This window comes from Lissotriton helveticus, chromosome 5_1 (genome assembly GCF_964261635.1).
Source record: "Lissotriton helveticus chromosome 5_1, aLisHel1.1, whole genome shotgun sequence".
Taxonomy (NCBI): domain Eukaryota; kingdom Metazoa; phylum Chordata; class Amphibia; order Caudata; family Salamandridae; genus Lissotriton; species Lissotriton helveticus.
The window spans coordinates 360940339-360964826 of NC_136065.1; the positions used below are offsets into that span (position 1 = coordinate 360940339).

Genomic DNA, 24488 nt, shown 5'->3' on the forward strand with positions numbered 1-24488 from the left:
GGTAAGTCTCAAGGCATGGATAAGGGGCAAGAAAGAGTGCAACCTGACTTATTTTCTTAAGTGTGAACAAGAAATACAGTTTATTCCCCCCTGGAGTTGAGCAGTTTTAAACTATTCTTTCCATACCCCTCAGGGGGGTGTATAGGCAATAACGCTGTTTTCTTCCTTGGGCAGTAGCTGGGGCCCGAACACACCCCGCCTGCTCCCTCTGACAAGATACGACTCTCTCTCAATGTCGTCCACGATGACTGGTCTGGTCCCTCTTCTACCCTCCTACCTTGGCCGTGAGCAGAATCCAGACCTTTTCGAACTCCATATCAACAGCTCCGGAAAATTAACATCAGTCTCTGCTGACCATAGTCTGTCATTCTGCTCCCCTCCTTGACTCCCCAGGAAGAACTCCGTAGTGTTTCTTGGGCCATGACGCTCCTGCCTGCTCCAAGAATTTATCGAGTGGACCCTTCTTCCCTGTCAGGCCTCTTAGTGGGAGACCTTTTGACATTTTCAGCATTTCCCCACTATCACTCTCAATCTTACCACTGTAAGGCCTTTGAAAGTATTTAGCTTTCTCCTCACTCTTATCCTCCGACAAACTTAAGTCCCTTTCTCTTTTCTGCCCACCATAGTCCACATATTCTTCCCCTGTTTCAGTCCTGAACTCAACCGGTGTGGTGCTTTGCCTCGTCTCCCTGCACTTAAAGAGATTACTCCTACATTTCATTTTTTCTCGCTCATTTCTTGCGTTTACTATGCGTTCCTCCTTTTTCTCGAATTCTCCGTTTTTCACAGCTTCACTTCCTCTGGCTTTTCTCTCGCATTTCTTACGTAATTCTCTTTCATCCACCCAACTTTTGTACATTTCAAGTTTCTTCCCTATTTTGTCCTTTGCTATTTCTTTTTCTCGTCCTTTACTGTTTGCAGCTTCTCGAAAAACTACCGATCCTCTATACGGAAACGTGCGAGCAACCCATGTTTCGCCCTTGGTTGCATCCGTGCCAATTGCTCTCCCTTTAAGAGCTTCCTCACGCCCCGGTCTGTGGAGATCTGTATCTCTTTCCTGTTCACGTTTGTCATCATATTCCTCCATCACTTTGGTCTTGGGCTCAGACGATGTGGTTCTCCTCAACATCCCTTTGTGACTGAATTGGTTACTCCTACATTTTATCCTCTGCCGCTCCTTAGCTGTACTAATTTTGCTTTCTCCCTTTCTCTCGAATTCTCCTTTTCCTTCCTTTTTTTTCTCACTGTTTTTTCTCACATGTTTATTAACTTCTTTTCTATACTCTTTATTACTTGCAGTTACTTCAATAACACCCAAATCCTTTGATGTCAACGCACGAGTCTTCAATACTTCACTGTTTGTTCCCTGCATGCCTTGGATCTGTGCCAGCTCACTCACTTGTTCTTTTCTTCTTCCATAACTTGATGCTTCCAATTTCTTTTGCTTCTTCCACCCTGACCTGGTGAGTCCTCTTTCCGTTATATATCTGGTACTCCACGTATTGTTTTCCTTGTGCATTAAATCCATTACTTTGTAACCTATAGCGTTGATGTCCTCCCCTGTGTACCTTTTTAAGGATATGTTGGCCTCTTTGAATCCATCTCCATTCTTATTTTTAGCAAAGTCTCTATTCCGTTCACTCTTGTTTACCGACTCATGGCGTGATCCTGAAACTAAGATCATATCCGTCCCTACTCCACCTATGAGGATGGTGAACTCCGGGTTTATTTTTCTAGTATTATCTTTCTCTTGGCTAACCATTCTTTCCTTGCTTACTTCTACCTTTTGTACCTTTACCAACGAGGCTTGTTTCTTATATTCCTCCCACGCACTCACGATGTCTTCATTCACATTTCTGACGGACCCTTTCATGTAAATTTTTTCCATTTCGTGGTACTTTTTCCGTCCTTCATTACCTAAGCTGTGAAGTAATACTTCCGCCTTTTCCTCCGGTATAAGGAATACTTCCTCTTCCTCTACGACTGTTATATACTCTTTCCACACACTCCATTCTGTAGGGTTAATTTCATCCACCTCCATAGACAGCACTGGTGGCGGAAAATTATACCTTAGACACCACTCCATGTTGGATGCACCGCTAGCTCTAGGAATTCACGTGAAGAGGTGATATCCACCACCGCCGAAAGGTGGCGGTGCAGGTGCGCTTTGTAGTGTTCTCTGTCTCCCTGAGCTGATTAAAAGTAATGCGCAGGACGTGGGCACTTGTGTTCTAAACAGGGCGGAAGCATTCCTACTCCACCTACTGTTATCACTTCTTGGCTCCCTAAAATCACTAAATATGCCTTGCTCGTGCCATTGGTAGGTTTAAGGCCCTTGTAGATCCACGAACACAGATGCCAAAAGGTTACGTGTCCCTTCCAAAGCGGGCTGCCTAAACTCTGTAGAGACTCCACTGCAAGGGTTCCTTGGACTCCCTGACCCTTTGCAATTTTCTCACACCGCTTCCCAGCGCCGCCTCCGTTCCGTTTCACACGTGGCCACCAGGGTTAACTCCCTTCCTTGATCACCTCAGATGATTTATCCAACTGGACGTGCTGCCACAGTTAATCTTCAATAACTGGAACGAAAGCTCGCTACTCTCTCTGTTCCTCTGATATTTCCTCACCCAGCTCAATTCACTGCTGATCATCCGATTTTTCCTCACACCTCCGTTCACTGCTGCCGTACCTTTCATAGAATTACAACACTGTTCCGTTTCACTCGTGGCCACAGGGGTTATCTCCCTCCCTTACTCAACTCAGTTAATTTATACAGCTAAACGTGTTGCCACCTCTAATCTTCACTAACTGGAACGAAAGCTTGCTAAACTCTCTCTGTTCCTCTGATATTTCCTTGCCCAGCTCAGTTCACTGCTGCCGTTCAATTTCATAAGATTACAGCCCGCTGTGCTACACTCCACGCTCCTCACAATGTTATTTAAGATCTACGATCCCGGATGGAAACGAGCGTGCGTTGATGAATATGGCCCACAAGGTGGCAGTGCGACGTAGCGCCCGCTCAGCTTAAAAGCTGTGGTAACTGACACTCGCACCTGTCAAACTTTAAAATTAGCCTCACTCCAATTCTCCTCCAAATCAATTTAATAGGTGCACACCCTTGAATTATGCCAAAAAGTCACTGTGCTTACGACAGGGTAATATTTCATCCAATGTTTACCACACTAGTCCTTCCTTCGTTATGCAGAAAATTACTTGAATAATTAAGTAACCTCTCAGTTCAAGGAGACTCGTAAACCCTTCGCAGCTTTTCACCTTAAGACCGTTGTCTCATATGTTTCTCTAATGAAAGGCACCCACCTCAAGATGTCGTACCTCAACTTCCTCCGGGGTGTGTTATCCAGCCGACTGCTTCCCTGGTTGGGACGGCTTATCAGCTCAGCCTTGGCATCCAATCAGTAACCCTTCTGGTAGAAGACTGCCTCACGTTTATCACCAGGTCGGTAGTGGTAGAAAACCCAGCTACTGTTGGAGTCCCTGACATTGAAAGAAGACCGTGCCCGAACCATACAGCCCTAGTCGTCCGGCAATGTTCTTCCACAGCAACAACAGCAGGTATAACTCCTCACACGCTTTCCCCAGCGTCTTCTTTCTCCGTGGTAGCAGATCCGTTTCCCGCTACCGGACAACTTCTTCACTGTCGCGTCCCAACCAACTGTCCCGGCGATACCTCCTGCTGCTCCTGGAACGCTACTTCCACCACCGCGGGATACCGCCAAGGGACCGGATCGCCGTCGCCAGTCAGACCTTATACGAGGAGAGAACGTTCCTCTTTTCCACACGGCACCGGCTCACCTTCTCTGAGGCCTCACACCCGACTCCCTTTTATGTTCCAGAATCGGGATTCACACGTCCCCCCAAGGGAACACCTCAATGATTACCGCCTGGATCGCCGATACGTCTGCTGAACAGTTATCTTCAATCATCAACTGGTGAGTCTCCCTTTTCAATTCAAAGTTCCGCACAAGCATCACATATCCAGGGGGGAAAGCACCTTACTGACCCTGGCTCAGCTCCTCGTCCTCGTCGCCAGAAATGTAGTAATAACGCCACTTCTGATAAGGGTTCCAACATTTAGTTTATTTGTCATAAGTATAACAGGTGCTCCCAGCTTGGCGGCAGTCTCTCACAACGAACATTCCAACGCGCTCTTCAGAAGGCAGAGCGGACTGTACCAGGAGGGGAGATGGGAGAGGGGAGGTTTGGGAGAAAGAGGGAGGTTACAACACATCACCCATTGGTAAGACGGTCATAGGGATGCTCCACGACATTTGCAGTCATGGTCACACAAGAATGACGCTGCAAGGCAGTGGTTCTCTCCAAAGAGGTATGCACATCTGTGATGATTCTCTGTGTGCAGTGCATACTTGATTCAGAAAGGTAAACTTACACTTTGGTGTAAGTTTACTACTTGTCGGTATTCACAAAGGTCAAGTTAGACCAAAAGTCTAACTTTTCTACTTTTCTATATTCGCAAAGGTAAGTTACTACTAATAAAGTTAGACTTGTGGTCTAAGTTTCCCTTTGTGAATACCGAAAACTAGTAAAGTTAGACTTTGTGGTCTGTGTTTACCTTTCTGAATATCGAAAAGTAGTAAACTTACACAAATGTTTACCTTTGTGAATCAGGCCCATGGTGTGTTCCCACTTGAACCAGTAGAAGTTGTGGGCTTTCACAGCATGTACTGTAGAGTTCCTCTCGCAGGTGCAGGAACGCCCAATAAAGTTACTGCCTGTAGGCCTTGGGTCTTCATAAGACTGGATTCCTTCCCAGACCAATGTTGTCCAATAGGGTTGCTGGTTAGCTTGTGGTTTACTGGACTCATTTGCATGTGCTCTTCAACAGCGTCCACTTCCCTCCACTGACCTTTGCCTTCCTCCCGAATTTGCCTTTGATGTCACCTTTGAATCAAGACTACATATGCCAGCTAATATCTACCTGCACGTGGAGTAATACGTAAATGAGAACCCATACAATGTTTGGTATGTGGTTTGCGAGATTCCCACCATAGGGTAAAAGCTCGAGTGTTAGAACTGTGATGCCAAGTCAGAGAGTGATAAAGACCTTAGATTCATCAGAATGTTGGCACTTGTATGCGCCATATGGGTTTCGAAGTATATATTACACATCTGCTACCTTCTGGATCTACCTGCACCCAACCCATTATAGACGATGTGCTAAAATCCTTTCGGCTAGATGTCCAGTTTTTCTTCGAAGGTCTGCACCATTTATTATTTTGCACTTCAGTCTGAGCAGATTGCTTCTGGGTCTTCTTTCAAGCTCTTATCTATCCAATTACACAACAACCCTATCAGATTATGTACCTTGTAGGCAGGGCCGGACTGAGAACACAAACCAGCCCTGGCAATTAAGTCGGACCAGCAGGGGGGGATCGAGGGGGGGTTCGGGGTAGAGGGTAGAGGGTGGGGGGGTTTCTGGTGGGAAACCATGCTGCAAAACCGGCCTGCAGTAACAAAACTGGCCACATTGCTCCAAAACCAAACCCCACCCACCGGGAAAACGCCCAGTGCCAGATACAGCCCTGCTTGTACGTTTATTTTTAGTAGCCCTTTACTACTTTGTGTTTCTGCAGCTGCTGCCAATGTCCAACGTTCTATTCAGCATCCCCCCTACCCAAAGTCATCCCTTGTCCCTGGTATTCTTCAGAATACCAGGGCTTTTCAGGGTACCATATTCCAAGTCTGAAACCCATGTTCATACCCAAGGTGAAAGGAGCAGCTGCGGTGAGTCGTCCACGAGCTAATCAGCCCTCATACTGCGCTTCCAGGTAAGTAGGAAACCAATAGCGGTTGCGGACAGTCAACTAGAGGTGACGCAATGTTCTAAACCCTGACTACTCCAAGACCCAATTTATAGAAGTTATCTGTATAACTAAATATGCAAAATAAAGTAGGTGAACTGCTTAAAACATAACAACAAACACATGTGAGCTGTAATGTAAAGAGGATGCTTCCAAATTCAAAACAACACATCTGGCCCTCCACTCTTGCTAACACAGGCATCGCGCTCATTGGCAAGGACATAAACCAGCAACACCCCAAAATGTGCAGAACGCCAGGTAAACATGTTTGTTGACTGCTGGCCTGGGATACAGATAGGTCTCCCCCTTCCTGCTTCTCGACCCCTACCAACAGCCCCCACAAAAGATATTTTTCATTCTCCCGGAAATACCAGCGGGGTGATTGGATCAGATGGACCACACATGGGAAATGGCTTCTTAACCACATTCCTGCAGCAGACCTGTGTATTATTCCAAAGTATGCAAGTGATTATTAGGCAGAAAAAAAGGGCCAGGACCCTGAGCAGCCGAAAGGCAGGACGCGAACACTCCAGCGAATGAGGAAATGCCTCTGCGCTTGGAACCGCCATCAGTTTCAGATTAGAAGCACTAACAAACCAAGAAAAAACATACAAACAGCAGAGCATTTGAGTAGCGGTCGAAGCCTGTATCCAAAGATATTCATGCAAACGCACCCAATGACAAGGTACAACATCACCCGAAGGGTTACCAAAAGGCAGCTGGTAAGACACCTCAGTTGACTAATCCCTCAATGTATATAATCAGTCACAAGCTCAAATCTGCGCAGAATCTTCTAAGCATATTTTCTTTCGAACTCAGCAAAATGGGCATCGCTTAGTTGATGTGCCACGCATCAGGGGTTAGAGTAACGCTAATGGGTTCCTACTACCGCATTCCCGCATTGGTGTAACCTGTCCCGCAATTGACAGTACCAGGCAGTGTTCTCGAATAATGTAAGTATCTGCTATTATTACTTGCAAAGGCCTTTGATGTGAAACGAGGCTCCCCCAAGGAAGATGAATTGTGCGATTCTACTACCGCTCTGAACTTGTGCCTGTGGGAACAGTTCGAAAGGTCAGGCAGTTGACTCTAGTACCGGCCCCGGGATCTGTGTGGTGGCATATAGACCCAGCCCCACCTGCTTTTTGAAGAGTCAACAGGGTTGTGTCTAACTGTGGCACCCTGCAGCATGGCTGTGGAATAAACAAATTGTGACCTGAGAGCCAGTGATAGCTGGCATCTACAGGGAGGGGGGGGGGGGGGGGTGTCGCAAATAATATAATAGACCTCTACTTTGGCAGGAACTGGAATTGGATGTATCAATTCCATTGGCCAATCCTGGCACTGCTCTCACCAGCATGAGAGCAGCACTAGGATTGGTGGGAGCAGCCTCACTTGGCACTCCACACTGCTATGGAGGCTTTGGCTTGTTCTAACCCAGAGCTGTTTAAAGTGCGCACGTGTGGCTGGCCGTCACAAGACAGCCAGCCAGCCAAAAAGACATGCACACTTTAAACAGTGCACAACCAGCCCACCCTCCTCCATGCTGGGTGACATGTGCTGTCACTCAGCAGCAGCCTCACCCTGTCCTGGCGCTGAGAGCTCCTTCCAAGATGATTGTTTGCCAATAGGTGAGTGTCTAGGAACATGAGGGTCAGATAAATGTGCCCTGTGCAGGGAGGAAGGACGGCTATGCAAAGCAAAGGAGGAGAAAATGGACACGATGAAACAAAGGAGGGAAGACTAGTCCTGCACACATAGACACATGTCCAGCAATCAGAGACTCACCCAGCCGACACCACAATAGTGATGGACCATCACACAAATGAGGTGACATTACTGTTGCCGGTCATTAGCATAAAGTACACAGAATAGTGATCAAAATGATCTGATTGGATGGAAGCCTTCCAGAGTTTTGAGCATTCAGACTGTGGTTCGTCGACCCGCTGCCCAGTGTAAGAGGCTGGAGAGGGTTTAGTCGAGAACAGGCCATAAAAAGGTACTAGGCTCTTAGAATATCTCATGTAATTTCAGGAGGCACTGTTTTTTCTGCTTTTTGCGGTTCCTTCTCTGGCTGCAAAGGAGCACTGGCTGTGAGTGTGGTATCTTAAACACATTGAAAGCATTTTCTGCCCTTCCTCAGTAGTCCTGACCTCGCTGTTACTCGAACAGCAATGGGCTGTATTCCTTTTTAAAGGTAACATATCAAAAGTCACTCGAATAAACAAGAAACTCGCCTTATGAGAACGCAGTTGGTAAGCAACATCGCTCCTAGGAAATGCTGATAACTCCATTCTCAATAAAGGAGCGCCAGTTTTAGATATATCAGCTGTAATGCCAGACACTTTGATGAAGTTTGAGGGGTCATATCATAAGGAGGTTGTTCAACAGTTTGAGCTTCTGCTGTGGAGAGATGCCAGCAATCAAGATGTCCTAGGTTCGAATCACTGCAAGGCATTTTCTGCCTTCATCCCACCGAGGTCAATACCATAAGTACAGTTGTTAATGTGTTGCGAAGCACTGTGAATAGAAAAGTCATTATTTTTTAAAATAGGGGCAGTTAGTTAGTGATCTTACATTCCAGGGATGTTCCAGCAGTTTCAAGATCGTTTTAGAGCGTCTCATTGATCTCTTTCTATGCTTGGTTTTACTCGTGAGAAAGTGTCACTCAAGTGTCACACATATGGCAGTTGAATGTCACTCCTAAGTACATTGAAACCATGGAAATGTCACACATAAGCAATTTATAACTTGGCAGCTATGGGTAGTAGTGTCACCTATTTAGCTCCACGAGGCAGGCCTCTTTATTTACTCTTTTAAATTTTAGGTTGATGCCTATATCAGAGAAGCGCCGGTTGGTAATTCTGAAACTCGTGCTTCCATCCTCAGCTCATTGGCTCTTTCCTGTAGCAAATCCCTGTGAATTTTTGTGATTTCATGCAAATAGCCTCCAAAAACAACCCATCAGGCTGCAAATTTGGGGAGTCAAAAAGTAAGCGAAAATGTTTTTGGCCAAAGATTTTTACTGGTGGTGGACTGACCTATAGGGAAAGGATTGTGTTTTTCTACTGCCATTTCGTCAGTAGGCAGTTCTGTTTTAGTGGGAGTTCCAATAAATCTATTGGGCGTCTAACCAAATTTCTCTCATTGGTGGAGCTGCACTGCAAGGCCCAGCTTAAATAAACAGTTTTTAGCACTTTGTACATAATATTATCACCGGATGTTTAACTGATGGTTGATGAAGGATTGATAATGTATTTTATATTCTCTAGGATCAATTAAGCTGTTGTATTATTAATGATATTGTATTGATTTTTAATATACATTATACAATAAAATCTTAGCTACCTACCTACTGGCACTGAGGCTCAGACAGAGTGAGCCAAATATCAGACTGTCTGACAACTTGAAAGGTCCACCCACACCCTGTTCACATTTTAGAGGCAATGGCCAGTTGGGAAAACTCCCACGTTTCCAACAGAACTAGCCATCCATGAAGAGGTTCCACATGCACACCCACGCTTTTGAAAGACACCCACTGCACTATTCAATACAGTAGCAGCTGGTGTTGTGGAAGAGTGGCGGGCGGAGTCGGGAGAGGGAGGGAAGGGTTCACGGAATAACAAAATAAAAAATAAATAATGAGAAAAAAACGTACCTGCAGCCGGCCGCGTCGAACTCTTCTGCTCCTCTCCTCACAAGGCACAGTATCCCAGACTCCACTGCGGCCTATCCTGACACTTCTCTCATGCTGCTGGTGGCAGCCTGAAAGCAGTGTCGGCATTTGCCTGAGCACCACGAATTTGCACTCCCAGTGAGATTGGAAACCTGTGCCTGCTGCCTCCAACCCAGCAACACACTCGGGTTTTCGAGAGCTTCAGCACGCATGACCGTTTGGCCGGCCTGAGACGGACGGCCAAACCGTCCTGCGCACTGATCACAGCGCACTACCATTCCTCTGGCTCCTGTCATCCCCCATGGCCTCCAAAGACTTGCCAGGAAAGGACAAGTAAAACAATAATAAAACGTGTTTTCTATTGTTTTATTTTTCCTTTCCTGTGCCATTTTGAGGCAGCTGGGGGGGGGGGGGGGCTGGGGGGAGATGCCACTAATTAAAGAAACAACATCTAGGTAGCAAAAGCAATATACAAAAAACCTATAACTATGTTTTTTCCATAAGACATTAGCTGAAAGCATGGAGCAAGGCAACGTGCTTTTCCTTGTATGGGGATGCATCACCCACCTATGCAGGTCTTCTGGTCCTCGTCCAGCTGGTACCCAGAGTTGCAGGAGCAGCGGGGACCTGAGCTGGTGTGGAGACACTGATGAGAACAGCCACCGTTGTTGGATTCACAGCTGTTGACAATCTCCATCTCGATCCCTGCAAGATGAGACACATGTACACATTAAGTAGGTGTTCCAGAGCTCCCCCTTGTCCCTTTCACTATGGCATCGGGGACAGAATAGGAGACTGAAAGAGCTATTTGTTTTTTCAAAATACTTAAATATCAAAATCAACAGCTTTATCCTTTAGAGATTTTATTTATTGACACTTTTTTTGTGAAGCAGTATGCCACATTTCTCCAGCCCCGGAGTGTAGAAGGACCTCGCCACCGTTCCACGGATCCACCGAATGACCTCCGGCGGCAGATCATTCTCCCACCTCGCCGCCAAGACATGGAACACCCTTCCCATCCACCTGTGACAGACCCAGGACCTGCTGACCTTCAGCAGACTTCTCAAGACCTGGCAGTAGCAGTACCTCCCCCCTTAGAGCCTTCAGAACCTCACTGGTAAGTAGAGCGCTTTACAAATGACTGATTGATTGATTGAAGGAAGATTACAAAGATTACAGAACTATACATTTAACAATAAGAAGTCATCAGGTCATGTTTTTTTAGATCTGACTTGACAATGCAGTTTTCTGGAACAGCTCCGTTACCAGTAGAATAGTTATCACTTAGGATGTACTCAAAAGAGACAGTTTCATGAAAGACCTTTCACAAATCCAAAATAAAGGCAGTTGGTTATGACACAGGGGTATCTACGTTGGAGCATAGCTGCCTAAAGTGTGCCGGCGCAGGGTCAGTGGCGGCTCCTCCGTTTGAGCGGAAGAGCATCGCCCCATTGAAATGCCCCCAGAGATGAAAATTAAATGGCAATGAAGTTAATTCATTACCATTTTATTTTTCGTCACCTCGTCCTGAATGGAGCGTCAGGACGGGGGCGGGCTGCTGCTGACTGGCTGCCGCAGAGAGAGAGAAGAGCACTTTTAGTTTAAAGTGCATATGTCTTGCGATGGCCAGCCACACATGTGCACCTTAAACCTCTCTAACCCAGCTGTCTTAAGACAGCTGGTTTGGAGAAAGCAAAAACCTCCAGTGCTCTTCTTTGCTCTGATAGAGGCCATTCCCACCAATCCCGGCGCTGCTCTCATGCTGGTGAGAGCGGCGTCAGGTTAGGCTTGGGAGTTTCGAGCCTGCCTGCCTCGAGGAGCTAAGACCATCGAGGAGTATGTCGCGCTCACAGGTAAGCTCTTTTAATTTAATGTTTCTTTTTAATGTCTCACCCACTACACCACCCTCAGGACATGCCAGCCGCCACTCGGAGAGATCAGAACAATGTCATAATCTTACTAGGCATGGCGCTGTTCTGCTCCTTCCTGTTCATGCAACACAGTGTAGCATCTTTACTTACTGCCCTGCATTGCATGACTTCAATGTGAATCTGGGCCTATGTGTGGTTTTCCAGCACGGCCTAGGGGACTTCCAGAGCAGCCATCTTTCCCAGAAATGGAACGTTGGGCGGCCATGAACGCTTCACTTGGATCCACTGTTTCTGAACTGCCACGGTCCTGTACATCGGTGCTCTTGTTATCGCCTAATTAGTAGCACTACAGAGAATGCTGTTTAAAGAATGCTTCACTGACTTGGAACCCGATGTGGCAGATCTTCCAGTAACCATCAAGTCAAGATGTCATGGTCAGTGCTTGCAATAATCCCTTGGAACACAACAGCAGCGTATCTTCCAGATAGCAAAACAAGTGTGCTGAGGGAGAGACAGATCTCTGTTGGCTCTTGCCCAGCAGTAAACTGTCAATCTTAATGGTCTGTTAATCAAGGAACTGCAAATCAAGAACAGCAAATCAAGAACAGCAAAGCCCTTAAACTAAGGTCTGCTTGGTCCTGTAAAAAAACAAGTATTCACAAAGCCAATAGTGCTTGCCTAAGAGAGAGCTATTGGCTTTGCCAATGTCTTTTAGCCATGTTGATGAGCAGCCCCGCAGCTGTGCAGCATGGCTGAGAGTTAGAAATAAACGAGCTATGGCGCGGCCAGCGCTGTCCCACTCACAGTTCTTCATTTTTTCTTATGGCGGGTGGGCAACACGGCAACGGGAGCGATTGTGGGAGTATACGGGCAACATAAACAATGACTGGCAAGGGGGTGAGAGGGAAGAAGCAATGGGGACAATGGAAGAGTGGGAGGAAAGAAGTAACACAGACAAAGGTGGGGGTGGAAGGGGAAGAAGCAAGTCGGGCAACAGAGAGTAGGAGGGGGAAAATGTAAAGGCAAGCATGGTAAAGGCATATGTGTGGTAAAGACTAGGCCTGGGCAGTGAACTCCGCTCCGTTGCACTACGCGAAGCAGAGTTTTCCCGCAAACTCTGCAAATGGAGCAGAGTTTCACTGCCCAGGCCTAGTCTTTACCACGCATGTGCCTTTACCATGCTTGCCTTTACATTGAAAATGTAAGTATATATCAGGTAAGGGAAACCTTTTAGACAGACAGATGGACCGATGGACGGACGAATGAACGGGTAGGCAGGTAGATAGATAGATAAATAGATAGATAGATTAGGAACTAAGGCAAGGGTGTTTTTAGGGTTTAGAGGTGAGTAAGGGTATTGGCTGGTAAGGATATTTTTAGGATTTAGGGTTGGGTATATTAGGTGGAAGCCACTGGTGCTGATGGGCCACAAGCTGATCGACTCTATAAAAAGCCCCGTACCATCTGGACCGGAGCCATCCATCAGGATTATACCAATTTCCCTGTAGGTTAGTTACTATCTGAGGTGGCACGGGGAGCATAAATCAAAGAGCTGGTATGCGTCCCAAATGATGACCAGGGGCTGGAATAAATTCAAGCATTCTCTAACACTTTTGCATTCCCCAATCTCCATGTTCAAAGTCTGAAATGGAGAGAAGAGAATTGTGTTTTCACTTCGAATAGGAAAGAGGACATCCCTGTCTTTTCTGAAGCTAGTGCATAGAACAGCAAGCAAGTCCTACTGCATCGTCTTGACCAGGAATAACTTTGACGCAATGTTTGTCTCACCTTAGGGCGATATGAATGCGGGGAGCCATACAGGAAGGGCTCAGTCACTTAGGAACATGACAAATTTAACATGGCCTTCACTGCACTGAGTGGAATACATAAGATGCAATCAGTCTTGACAACTATGTCTATGCAAAGATATGTGTGATGCAATTGCTGCAGATCGCATGACCCTATAAGCTGCTTACATTGGAACCAAAATATTTTCCAGATCTGGCTAGGTGTTAAAATCCAAGAACCAGACCTAGAGCAAGAAGAGCGAAGCGTTTATTTTTCTTTATGGAGCAGACTTTAAATCTATCCAATCTCTGAGTTAAAATGTACCTGGCAGTGTCAGCTCAGAACAAGAAACAGACTTCCTCTCCCAGGGTTCGCATTGTTAAAACTACAGTATATTTCTACATAAAGAATTTTACAATATTAGACATGACCCTAATTCATTTATAAAACTAAACTGAGGTGAACTTAGCTGTGACTTCATCATTCACCAGCCCTCACCGGCCCACACTGGCCTTGTAGGAATAAAAGGAGATTGAATCTCAGGCCACTGCCTCTGAATGGTCTGTAGTGCGCGTAGAGAATCAGTTCCCTGACATGTGACTGACTCTGCCTCTCCCCTACCGGCCTTTCGACAGGTATCTTGTACTAGTAATAATAATAATAATCCTGTATTTGTAAAGCGCACAGCTACCCATAGGTTTCCCGGCGCTGGGGGCCATCGGGAAGATTAAGCAAGCTATTGCCCAGAGTCACATGGTGCTGGGCAGACCCCTGCCGCCGGTGCCGGGGATCGAACCGGGATCCCCAGCATCCGGCGTCAGTCGCCCTGGCGGCTGCGCCACACCTCTTCCACGACTGCGTGTATCGACCTCCATCTTTCCCACCACCGCCCATCTGGCGCGATACTCACTGTAGCATTGCTTGCCGTCAGACCCTAGTTCATAGCCAGGGTTACAGGCACACTGGAAGGAGCCTCTGGTGTTAAGACAGCTGTGCGAACACATGGCCAAGCCAATCGCGCATTCATTGATATCTGAAAAAAGAAGAAACAATGTGTTAATGACCAAAATAAACATATCTGGAGTATTCTGGTTCCTGGTGCCAAGAGGGCTGAGAGAGAGAGATGGACTTCTGCCAGTCTGACCTTATGCCAACTTGAGAACAAAATTCCTCTATAATTCTTCCGGAGCCTTTCCGGCATAGAGGAGGGGCACTGAAAAGGGATTGATGTGCTGCACATTATTGTATTGTACTGCATTGTATTGTATTTATATATTGCTTACTACCCCTGACGAGGCGTCAAAGTGCTTTTTCGGCGAGTATCACGCTACTCTGGAACCAATAAAGGATTAGTGGTGAATTAGTATAGTGAAATATGAAAGTAATTTGAGTGGGGGATATGTTAGTCAGATATTTAGATTGAGAAGGATAGTGAAGGGATAGAAGAGCGAAAAAGGTTTGCATTTATATAGTGCTTGCTACCCCAATATGATCAGTGGGCTACCGAATTTCAGGACTAGTGAGCCAACTCAGGGACTTGGTGGCCATGCGGTGGAATGGAATGACTGGACTAGCCCAAGAGATCCCTTGACTACTTGGAGACACTTGTAATCCATAATTTAAATAACAAACATATCACCTCTTAAGGTTTCAAGGGGTTGGGGCCCGTGGGGGAGATTAAGTGAGGTGTTGCCCAGAGTCACATGATGATGAGCTGAGCTGCCGCTGGGGATCGAATCGTGAGCCTTCCGCTCCAGAGTCAGAGTCAGACGCTCTTGCCACTGCGCCACACCTCTCACTTCAATCACTCCCTTCTCTGTTCCATGAATGATTTTCCTCTGATCTGATGCAGTACTTCATTCTTAGGAGACCAGCTGTGGACTTAGCATAGCAGTGGGATTTGCTCTTGGGGCCGGGAATATTTTACTTTTAGAATGTAACATATCCCGTGATTCTGTGTACCTTACTTACAAAAATGATTCCTGAGGAATCATACAAGCGAACTAATCTAAAACCTTGGAATATACTCCCTCAGGAGCTCAAGCACCAAGATCTGAATACCACCGAAAATCTTCCTACTGGCTCATTTGGGGGACTCTTCTGTCTTGGTCTAAAAAGGATTTTCAGCAAATAGAGCTGGTTAATTGTGCAAGCACTACACAGGGGCACTTAAGCAAGGAGTCAATGTCACAGCAATGCACACACATATTGCCGTCGTGATCCACCTTTCTTGAACAAGTAAGTGCACAAATAACCGTGGAAATATATTCCCAGTGGCTCCATTTCTTTTTTCAGAATCAAACATTTAGAAATACTGATAAGAGTAACTAAAGTAAATATAGGATAATACATACTGAATTGTTTAAAAAAGAAATGCTGTCTCTAACAATTGGAACATTCCTGGCTCCTAACCTTTCCCATGCCTGAGCCTCCCTCGAGATCGATTCATAAACAGTTTATGAAGCAAAAGCAGAATTTGCTGTCAAGCAAGAACAACAATCAGAAGAAGCAATGTTTTTTTCATTTCAGACTGATCAGCCTTATTGAGCGCTTTGACCTGCTTAACAAACACCAATCGGGCTTCCGAGCAGGCCATAGTACGGAATCAGCTATGACGCACATAATTGATGATGCGCTACAAATACTTGATCAGAACGGTACTTGCCTGCTCATCCTGCTAGACCTATCCTCAGCCTTTGATACGGTCAAACACGAAAACTTGATAGATCTGCTGACTCACAGAATGGGCTTATCAGGCTCAGTGCTCAACTGGTTCACCTCCTTTCTTCAGAACAGGACCCAAAAATTTACGGTCAATAACACCCTATCCAAACCTGTTCCAGTAACGCTGGGAGTCCCGCAAGGGTCCTCGCTATCACCAACACTGTTCAATTTATTCATGGAACCACTCACAGAACTGCTGCAAACATCGAACGTGCAATACCACATGTACGCAGATGACCCCCAACTTTACCTTAAGATACACACCCTGGAAGACATTAAACTTCTTAATACAATGCTGGGGAAAACTCAGACTTGGTTGGCAGAGAACCAACTCAAATTGAACGCTCTTAAAACGGAATTCCTGCTAATAGCCCCACCCGCCAAAGTCCCCCTCTTTCAGGACTGGCTCAAACATCTCACGGCATTCAACACTCAGCCTACCTTGGTTGACTCAGCGAAATCTTTAGGTATAACCCTAGACTGTAACCTCAATATGCAGAAACACATTAGCACTGCAACAAAGGGAGCAAACTTCCGGATAAATACTCTAAGGAAGTTGAAACCCTTCCTGCACCACAATGACTTCAAGTTGGCAGTCCAAGCATTAGTCATCCCGCGGGTGGATTATGGAAATATCTCTCTATGTGGCTTGCCTAAAGCAACAACAGCACCCCTTAGAGCCTCCATCAATGCAGCAGCGAGACTCATCACAGGCTCTAAAAGAAGGGCCCACATCTCACCAGACCTAAAATCCCTGAACTGGCTACCATTTGAAGCCAGAATCCACCTGAAAATTGCGTGCATGACGCATAAGGCTTTACACCACAATGCGCCAAAATACCTCTCACAGAAACTCACAATCTCTGGTGGTATAAGATCCACAAGAAGCGCAGAAAATCTACTCCTGAAGCCACAAAGATTCAACAGGAACAAAACATATACACGATCCTTCTCAGGGATGGCACCCAGGATTTGGAAAGCTCTACCGCCGGAAACCAGACGCACTCCCTCCACTGTTTCTTAAAAAAAGGAAGTAAAAACTATCCTCATGGCTAAATTCACAGGAACATAGACATATGAATCTCTGATGCTCTTTCTTACCCTCACCAGTATTCCTCCTATGACAAATGTCCATTCGACTACCTAGTCACTATATTATTCCTCCTTTGACATCTGTCATATGACATCCCCACTCGACTACCTAGTCCTTATAGTTGCCTTGGCCTTGACTCAACGTAACCTTACTCGCTAGCATCTACTTTGCGCGCCTTGCACAAGCTGTTTTGTATACCTGATTGATGTATTGTATGTATTGGATAACCATCTACCTTGAAATAATTAACCTCACTTTGATGTAAAGCGCTCTGATATCTGCAAGGGTCTTGTTTGCGCTCTATAAAACTTTCAAAATAAATAAAATATAAAAATAAAGAGGGCTAGTTTTTTTATTTACTTTCTGGTTTGAAGTTTATTTTCAATAGATCATCTTACGTAAGGTGTATCTGACTGGATGAATCTCTAAAAGGCAAGAGGAGGCATTGTATTATAATACTTCCCCTCCCAGCCCTTAGGTTTAACCTTTCCCATACCACAGAGTGCTTACCTCTCAAGAAATGGGTCGAATATGGAATAAAGACTACTGTCAGGCTTACCCAAATTAATGAGCCCTTTATATGTGGAAGCAGTAGAGTTGCATTACCTTCACAGGATTTGCCATCCGACGTCAACCTGTATCCCGGATGGCACACACAGTGGACTACCCCACGATCATTGTGACATTCGTGCATGCAGCCACCGTTGCGATCAGCACATGGGTCCTTCACTGCGGGCACAAAGAAAGCCAACCTATTGGTAATATTCTCATTGTAAATCAAGCGCACAAACATATTATTTATTTATTTATTTATTCAGTACGAATTGCACTTCCTGAACCAACTAAGGGGCTGATTACAATGTTCGGTCGGATTCCCATTGACTCATATGGGGAAATGTGGGTGCGCGGAAAACCATGCACCCTGTTGCAGGCACCCCATGATGTCTGCCATACAGTGCAGGGTTTTACCGAAGGTCCCCAACAGGAGACCGCAGGATGAAGGGGTCCCTGCTAGGGCCCCAAAAGTCACTTTACAACAATCTTTTCATGTCGGACAGGCCGACTCAGAAATGCTGTTGAAAACCGACATCATAATCGCTCTGTAGGAAACGTAGAGCTGTATGATGGGTGTCCGACCGACACAGATTTTCCTGGAGCCAGTCGGAACTGATTCAGAAAGACCGTGCGGTTTACAAACCGACCCCGAACATCATAATCGGTTGATCGGATTGTAAACAAACTGAGTTGGTTGGAATGGTTCTGACAAGGTCTAGGAGATTCCGACTGTCGGGAGAAGTCTTTCCGCTCGACATCATAATCAGCCCTAAGTTAGGCCTTTTTCAATACATTTCAAATAGAGTAAATGCACTGCTCATTTCATTTGAAACTTGATGTTCTACTCATCAGTTGCCAATGTACAGAAGGATTCTTTTCCATCTTTTGTCCAGACTCAATGATAATCGCATGACCAACTTATTTTTATCTGGTCCAGGGGTTCTTCTATCTGTCCTTTTGTTTGGTGAGTGATGCTAATGGAACCATTATAACCCTTTGAAATCTGCTAGGGCTGTCTGTTGTAACTCACCGCTGGTGCACTACTTAAAAAGAAATATATATTTTGTGAAATAAGTAAATAAAAAACCATGTACGCTTGCCCAAGACAAAGCTAATGGCTTTGCCAATGCTTGTTTTACAGGTTTCTATGTTCTAATTCAATTCCATCAAATGAATTTCATTTGTACAAAGTCATTATTTCACTTCTGTTGAAAGTTCACTATTTTATTTACAATTGTGCACACCTGCCCCAGTAAACATAGAAAATACTTTTTTTTGATTAAAGAAAGACACACATAGAATGGATGTATGATTATACAACTACTGCCTAAAAAACGAATTCCTTAACAACGAAGGCTAAACCACGAGCAATGCCAAACCACTACATTGTTAACAACGAGTTCCTGAACCACTAAAAATTTTCAATTTGCTCATTAACCAATAACACCACTTTTTTCTTTAAAATATGCATCTTTGAAACATGAAAAAACAACTGTTTTTATACTATCAATAAACAAAGGTTAAAAGTGTGTGGCACATTTTAAATTTACATTCGAGACTCCTCTCCTTCCATTTTCCTCTTTAAATACCGCCCCGTCCATGTTTTCTTGCAGCTTACCTACTACCACGTTTAGAGGACCTTTATTGGCAGCAGCACATATAATACACACATAATGACGTGTATGTAATCAAATCCTCTCTAATCTGAATTCGGAGACTATCTGTACCGTGGCCCGCAGTGCAGCGGAAACCAGGTGAAATCATTTTGTTTTAGTCACCACTGTAGTTGAATAAGCGGGTGTTTGCAAAAATGCGAGCTATGTGTGATCGTACCAGCCCAGCCACCTCAATAAGCTTCCTGGAGAGGGAAGTTGCCTTCTTTGAAGACATACCTTTCTTCTTTAGGGCGGAGCAGAGGGCAAACCCATCGGGGAGGCAGAACCTATTTTTTCCTAAAGTCTTTATTATATTTTCTAGCCGCACGTTTTGTAATATTATATTTTCCATTTTTGAATTATGTTATCTTCCCAGCCCCTGACATAAGTAAATTAATGCGGATCAATATAATTTCCCTTCAAAAATGTGCAGTGCTTTCCTGTTATATTTTAGTAGCTATTTTGTTCAAAAGTGCATATAATCTTAAAAACCTAGCTAGCCGCACGCTTCTATGACTTATAAATTGTAGATCAAACAGCTTTCAATTTTGAACAGAAATAACAGTTTACCTCTGCAAATTGCTATTCTTGAATCACACGGTTTAAATGAAGATTAGCAATTCTCTCTGGGCAATACTAAAGCATTAGAGCCCACGCTTAGGGCAATACGGGTCATTAAAAGCCCTCTTTTACATCAGAGTTGAAGGTGAGTGCCTGTAACAAGGGAGATGGCCTTTAAGAACTGACGTAGTCAGTGTACGGGCCTTCAAAAGCACACTCTTATTCTTCTCATATTTCTGCAAAAAAGGTTCGAGTTTGTAGAAATTTACATTATATTTTGGGAGCTATAGATATACATTTTCTCATTGTAATTACAATAGCGCCATCTATTGGCCAGTCACATGGTCATTTTTTTTGTTGTTTATGAGAGTCGTTGTTCGTGTAAATCGTATTTAAGGATGTCGTGGTTAACAGATTGGTCGTTGTTTGGGATTCGTTGTTCAGGTCAGTCGTTTTTCAATCTTCGTTATTAAGGCTGTTTCCCACATAGAATAAATATGGGATTAGAACAGGAGTGTTTAAAATGTAAATAACAAAAAACATAAGAAGTATAAAAAGCACTCTGATACAAAAAAGGCTTAAATAATGTTTGTGTTTTTTATTCATAAAGGGCCCGATTCACAACCTACATTTTGCAGTGTATAAAGTAGCAATATAGTAGTACTTGTTATTTACTAGAAAATGCAATTAACAAACCTACTAGTGTAAATCTCCACCATCACCTCGTCCATCTTTTCCAAAGGGAGATCCTAAAAAATTTAAGTTTACTACTTAGGGGCTGATTACGATCTTGTTCAGAAGGGCTCCGAATCGGATTCGGCAAACCCGAATCCGATTCGTAACCCTTGTTGCCGACTGAATCGTACACAGTTCTGAACAACCGATTACATTTAACATACCATGAACAGCAACCGAGAACATTTAACATACCATGACATTACCACTGGTACTGCAGCACCCTCCCGTACAAAACAAGCATTGGAATAGCCAATAGCTCTCGCAATGTGAGGGCTATTAGCTTTGGCAATGTTAATGTCTTTAAGCAATGTTGTATAGCAGCATCATAGGCATGCCTTCACAACCCGGAATAGAGGAAATGAGAGTGGCGCTGAAGCAAACCAATGATAAAGCTATGGGTGGCTGTACGCCCACTGTGTGTAAGCAAATTGTCTCGAAGAGATAACGCTTGTGCTGTTTAGCCGTGACTAAAGCCGAGCACTACAAATGAATGTGTGCTTGTGTAATGTAACTGGTGCTCATATAAATCCCTCAGATGCCTTCGGGTCAAGTTCGCAAACTGCAACACTGCAAACCTGCAAAAATCAAACAAGCCCAGTGGCACTGAAGCAGTGGAGTTTGAGGGACACATTACACATCAATTGTAGCTGTTTTTACGGCTAAAGCAGGAAATAGGTGCACATTTTGTTGCTACTTGCATTGGGGCCCTGACGCTGTCCTTGTTACAATGCATCGCTAATGGAGAGCAGATGGAACATGACAAAGGGGACTCTGTGATGCCCACAAGTATCCTCCTCCTAGAGAAAGGAAAAATGCTGGGTAGGTGGCAATGTACAGCTTTAATAATAGCGAAGCAAAAGGAATCGCCTACTGGACAGCACATGGGGAGAAGGAGAGGATATGCTTTTCTAATTCCATAATACAAAGATCTGCCCCTCAGTGGAGCAGAGACCAACCAGTCTGTGGAAGGGGAGGGAAGACACACTAACAAAGGAGCAGAGACAATTATTTTCTCATTGAGCCACCTGCTCCTGCGTCCCACCAACGGATTCTGTGCTGCAGTAGAGAGTCTGGTCCCAGCGTGCTTTTGGGAGATGTCGTTTTTAGCTGTACAACATGCAAGGATTGCAGATGCTCAAATTCTGGGCTCTGCACGACTACATTTCCTGATGTACAGCAGATTGGCACGGCAGAGAGCAATGTCTGCGGACTTTGGCTAAGAAGTCGTGTTTGAGGTGGGTGACAGCTCCATGTTTAATGCGCTAACACGCTGCAGTGAAAACGGGCAACAGAGCAGGTGCCCAATTGTAGCAAACCCGAGCTTCAGGGGTCATGGGGTAATAGTCCAGGTGATATATGGCTGGGATGCTTGGGAAAGAGTGTGTAGCCTGTAATTCTGGTGTGATAGGACAGCAGAGGAAATATACCTTGATTTGCAAAAGGGACAGGGCGTGAGGCTGTCTGTAAAATTCAGCCTGCACTAGTGGCATTGATATATGGGAGACGAAGTGAAAACACAAGCTCTCCCTTAGAGTGCTTGAACACAGAGAAAAAAGTAGCTCTAAAAACGGAGGCAGAGGATGGACACAAGTACTAGGTCCATGCTCCAGGAGAGGGCCAAACACAAGGATAGGACATGACACAGGCATGCCTTCACAAACCAGAATGAAGGAAATTAGAGTGATGCTGAAGCAAACCAATGATAAAGCTATGGACAGGCTGTAAGCCCACTGTGTGTAAACAAAATGCCTCAAAGAGACACCATATGCGCAGTCTGTCCGAGACCTAAAAATGGAGGTAGGTACTTAAAATAAAACACTATAGGAAATAATGTTAAATGAAATCTAATTATTTAAACTATTTAAAAGTATACATAAATGTAATGTAATGTTAAAAATGTATTAAAGAACATATTTGCCACCAGGGCAAAGATCTACTTATTGTAAGGTGTAGGGAAATGTACCACCACACTTGAAACTAATTAGCAAAAATATTTTTATGTTAAACATTAAAGTTAATTTAGCATATTTATTTTAAATGTAGAACAAAATACAAAATGCTACTGCACTATTAAATTAATTTCTAATTAAACATTTAATTAATTTAAATGTATTCAACTAGGCATTCTTTTTGAAAAATGTATTTTCAAACGTACACCACCCAAAGTAAAATGTTGCTATTTATTTATTCTGCATATATTAATATAATTACAAAACAGTATGCAAATAAATAATTTAACATAGCATATTTTTTTTAATTGTTATATTTATTTTTATTTAAGAAAAGGCTATTAAAATATTTTATCATAAGATGATATTTCGTTTTTAACTGGGTTTAACTTATTTAACAATACATTAACTTGAGAAATATATTTAAAAAGTCGAAATAAATGTATTTACTTTAATGTTGTTTTCTATAGGGTACTCTTAATGCCCTACCTTAATTATTTTCTGTCTGAGGTTGTTGCAGTGCCACTGGATGGCCACATGTGGAGCTGGACTTGATACTGCGTAATTTTGGTAGTAATAACTTAAACTCAGAAAATTGGCTCCACCTACCTTTTTCCAGCGGTAATTGTACACTTTTGAGTAACTTTGAACTTGTAGGGCCTGATTCACAAACTGCATTTTGTAGTACTTTTGGCAGTACTACAGTAGTAGTGCAAAACATACTACAAAATGCTATTCACGAAAGGCACTTCTAAAGTACTGCAAAAAAATAAGAAAAAAAAAGCAGTAGGAAGTCCAACACCACACATGGTTAACCACTGGTTCTACAACACTCTCCCACAGAAAATAATGGAAGTAGGGATTCTAAATAAACCTACATGGGAAATTTTGTTAAATTAAATTATTTTAAATAGTTAAAAATATACATAAATGTTAGCATTTAAAATAAAACATATGCATTACTTAATTATAAAAGATTTTTAAATGTCTTTTTTAATGTAAGCATTAATGTAACTTTTTTGTTTATTAAAATATAATTACATACATTGTATTAATTCTATACATCATTTTTTGTGATTATTTAAATGTAATATGTAAATATGTATTTTGTTTCTTCAGGTGGCACATTTTTTAATTCAAGTAAAATATGTTTAACTTAATTAAAAAACAATTCATTAAAGAATATTTTTAAAATAAAGATAATAGTGATGTAGCATGTTGTGCTTTTGTTCTACATTAAAAATAAATATTTAAAATTATATTACATAAATATGGAACATAACAATATATACAATAATGTTGTCAGTTAAATAAAAGGTAACATTTTCCCTATACTTTACCATACAGCAATCTCCACCCTTACTTTGAGTCTCGTTCTGGTAAAGTCTAGGATCATTTTGGAAAGTTTATTTAACTCAAACAAATATTTAAAATATTTAATGCTGAATATTAATGAATATTATTTTGTATTCTTTTAAATGTAGAAAAGAAGAAAGAATGGTACAGAACTATTAAGTTTATTCTTTAATCAATTAAAGTAAATTCAATTAAAGTAAAGTATTAAATCCCCACCTAAAGAAAAGCACATACTTTATTATGAATTAATAATTATTAAAAGTAATATATAGAATTAATTAAACGTAATTGAATTTAATTTTTCATAAACAAAAAACATTACATTAATATTTAAATTGAAAAAGGTAGGTTTAATATCTTATAATTAATTAATGAATATGCATTTTTTAGATATTTTCTAACATTAAAATACGTTTATTTCTATTTTTAACTATTTAAAGCCATTAAAGTTAATTTAACCGTAATTACTATGTGGTTTTATTTTAAGTCCTGACCTCCATTGGAGGGTGTTGCAGTACCAGTGGTTGGCCATGTGTGGTACTGGACTTACTACAAGTGCAGTTTGTGAATAGCATTTAGTAGTTCGTTTTGTAGTACTATTGTACTACTACAAAGCATACACCAAATGCAGTTCGTGAATCATGCCCATTAATGTTGAATGGTACAAATATTAAGCGTACTC

At 43.2% G+C, this 24488-nt stretch overlaps 1 protein-coding gene across 1 annotated transcript in view; it reads right to left on the bottom strand.

Moving 5' to 3' along the window:
* Positions 1-24488, bottom strand: part of LOC144753162 (uncharacterized) — a 1401110-nt gene that overhangs the window by 206123 nt on the left and 1170499 nt on the right. Inside the window, exons 8-10 of the mRNA XM_078640932.1 lie at positions 17599-17721; positions 14086-14208; positions 10084-10221 (exon numbers count right to left, since the gene is read on the bottom strand). Of these exons, the coding sequence (XP_078497058.1) occupies positions 10084-10221; positions 14086-14208; positions 17599-17721 (384 nt within the window). The remainder of the gene's footprint in view (positions 1-10083; positions 10222-14085; positions 14209-17598; positions 17722-24488) is intronic.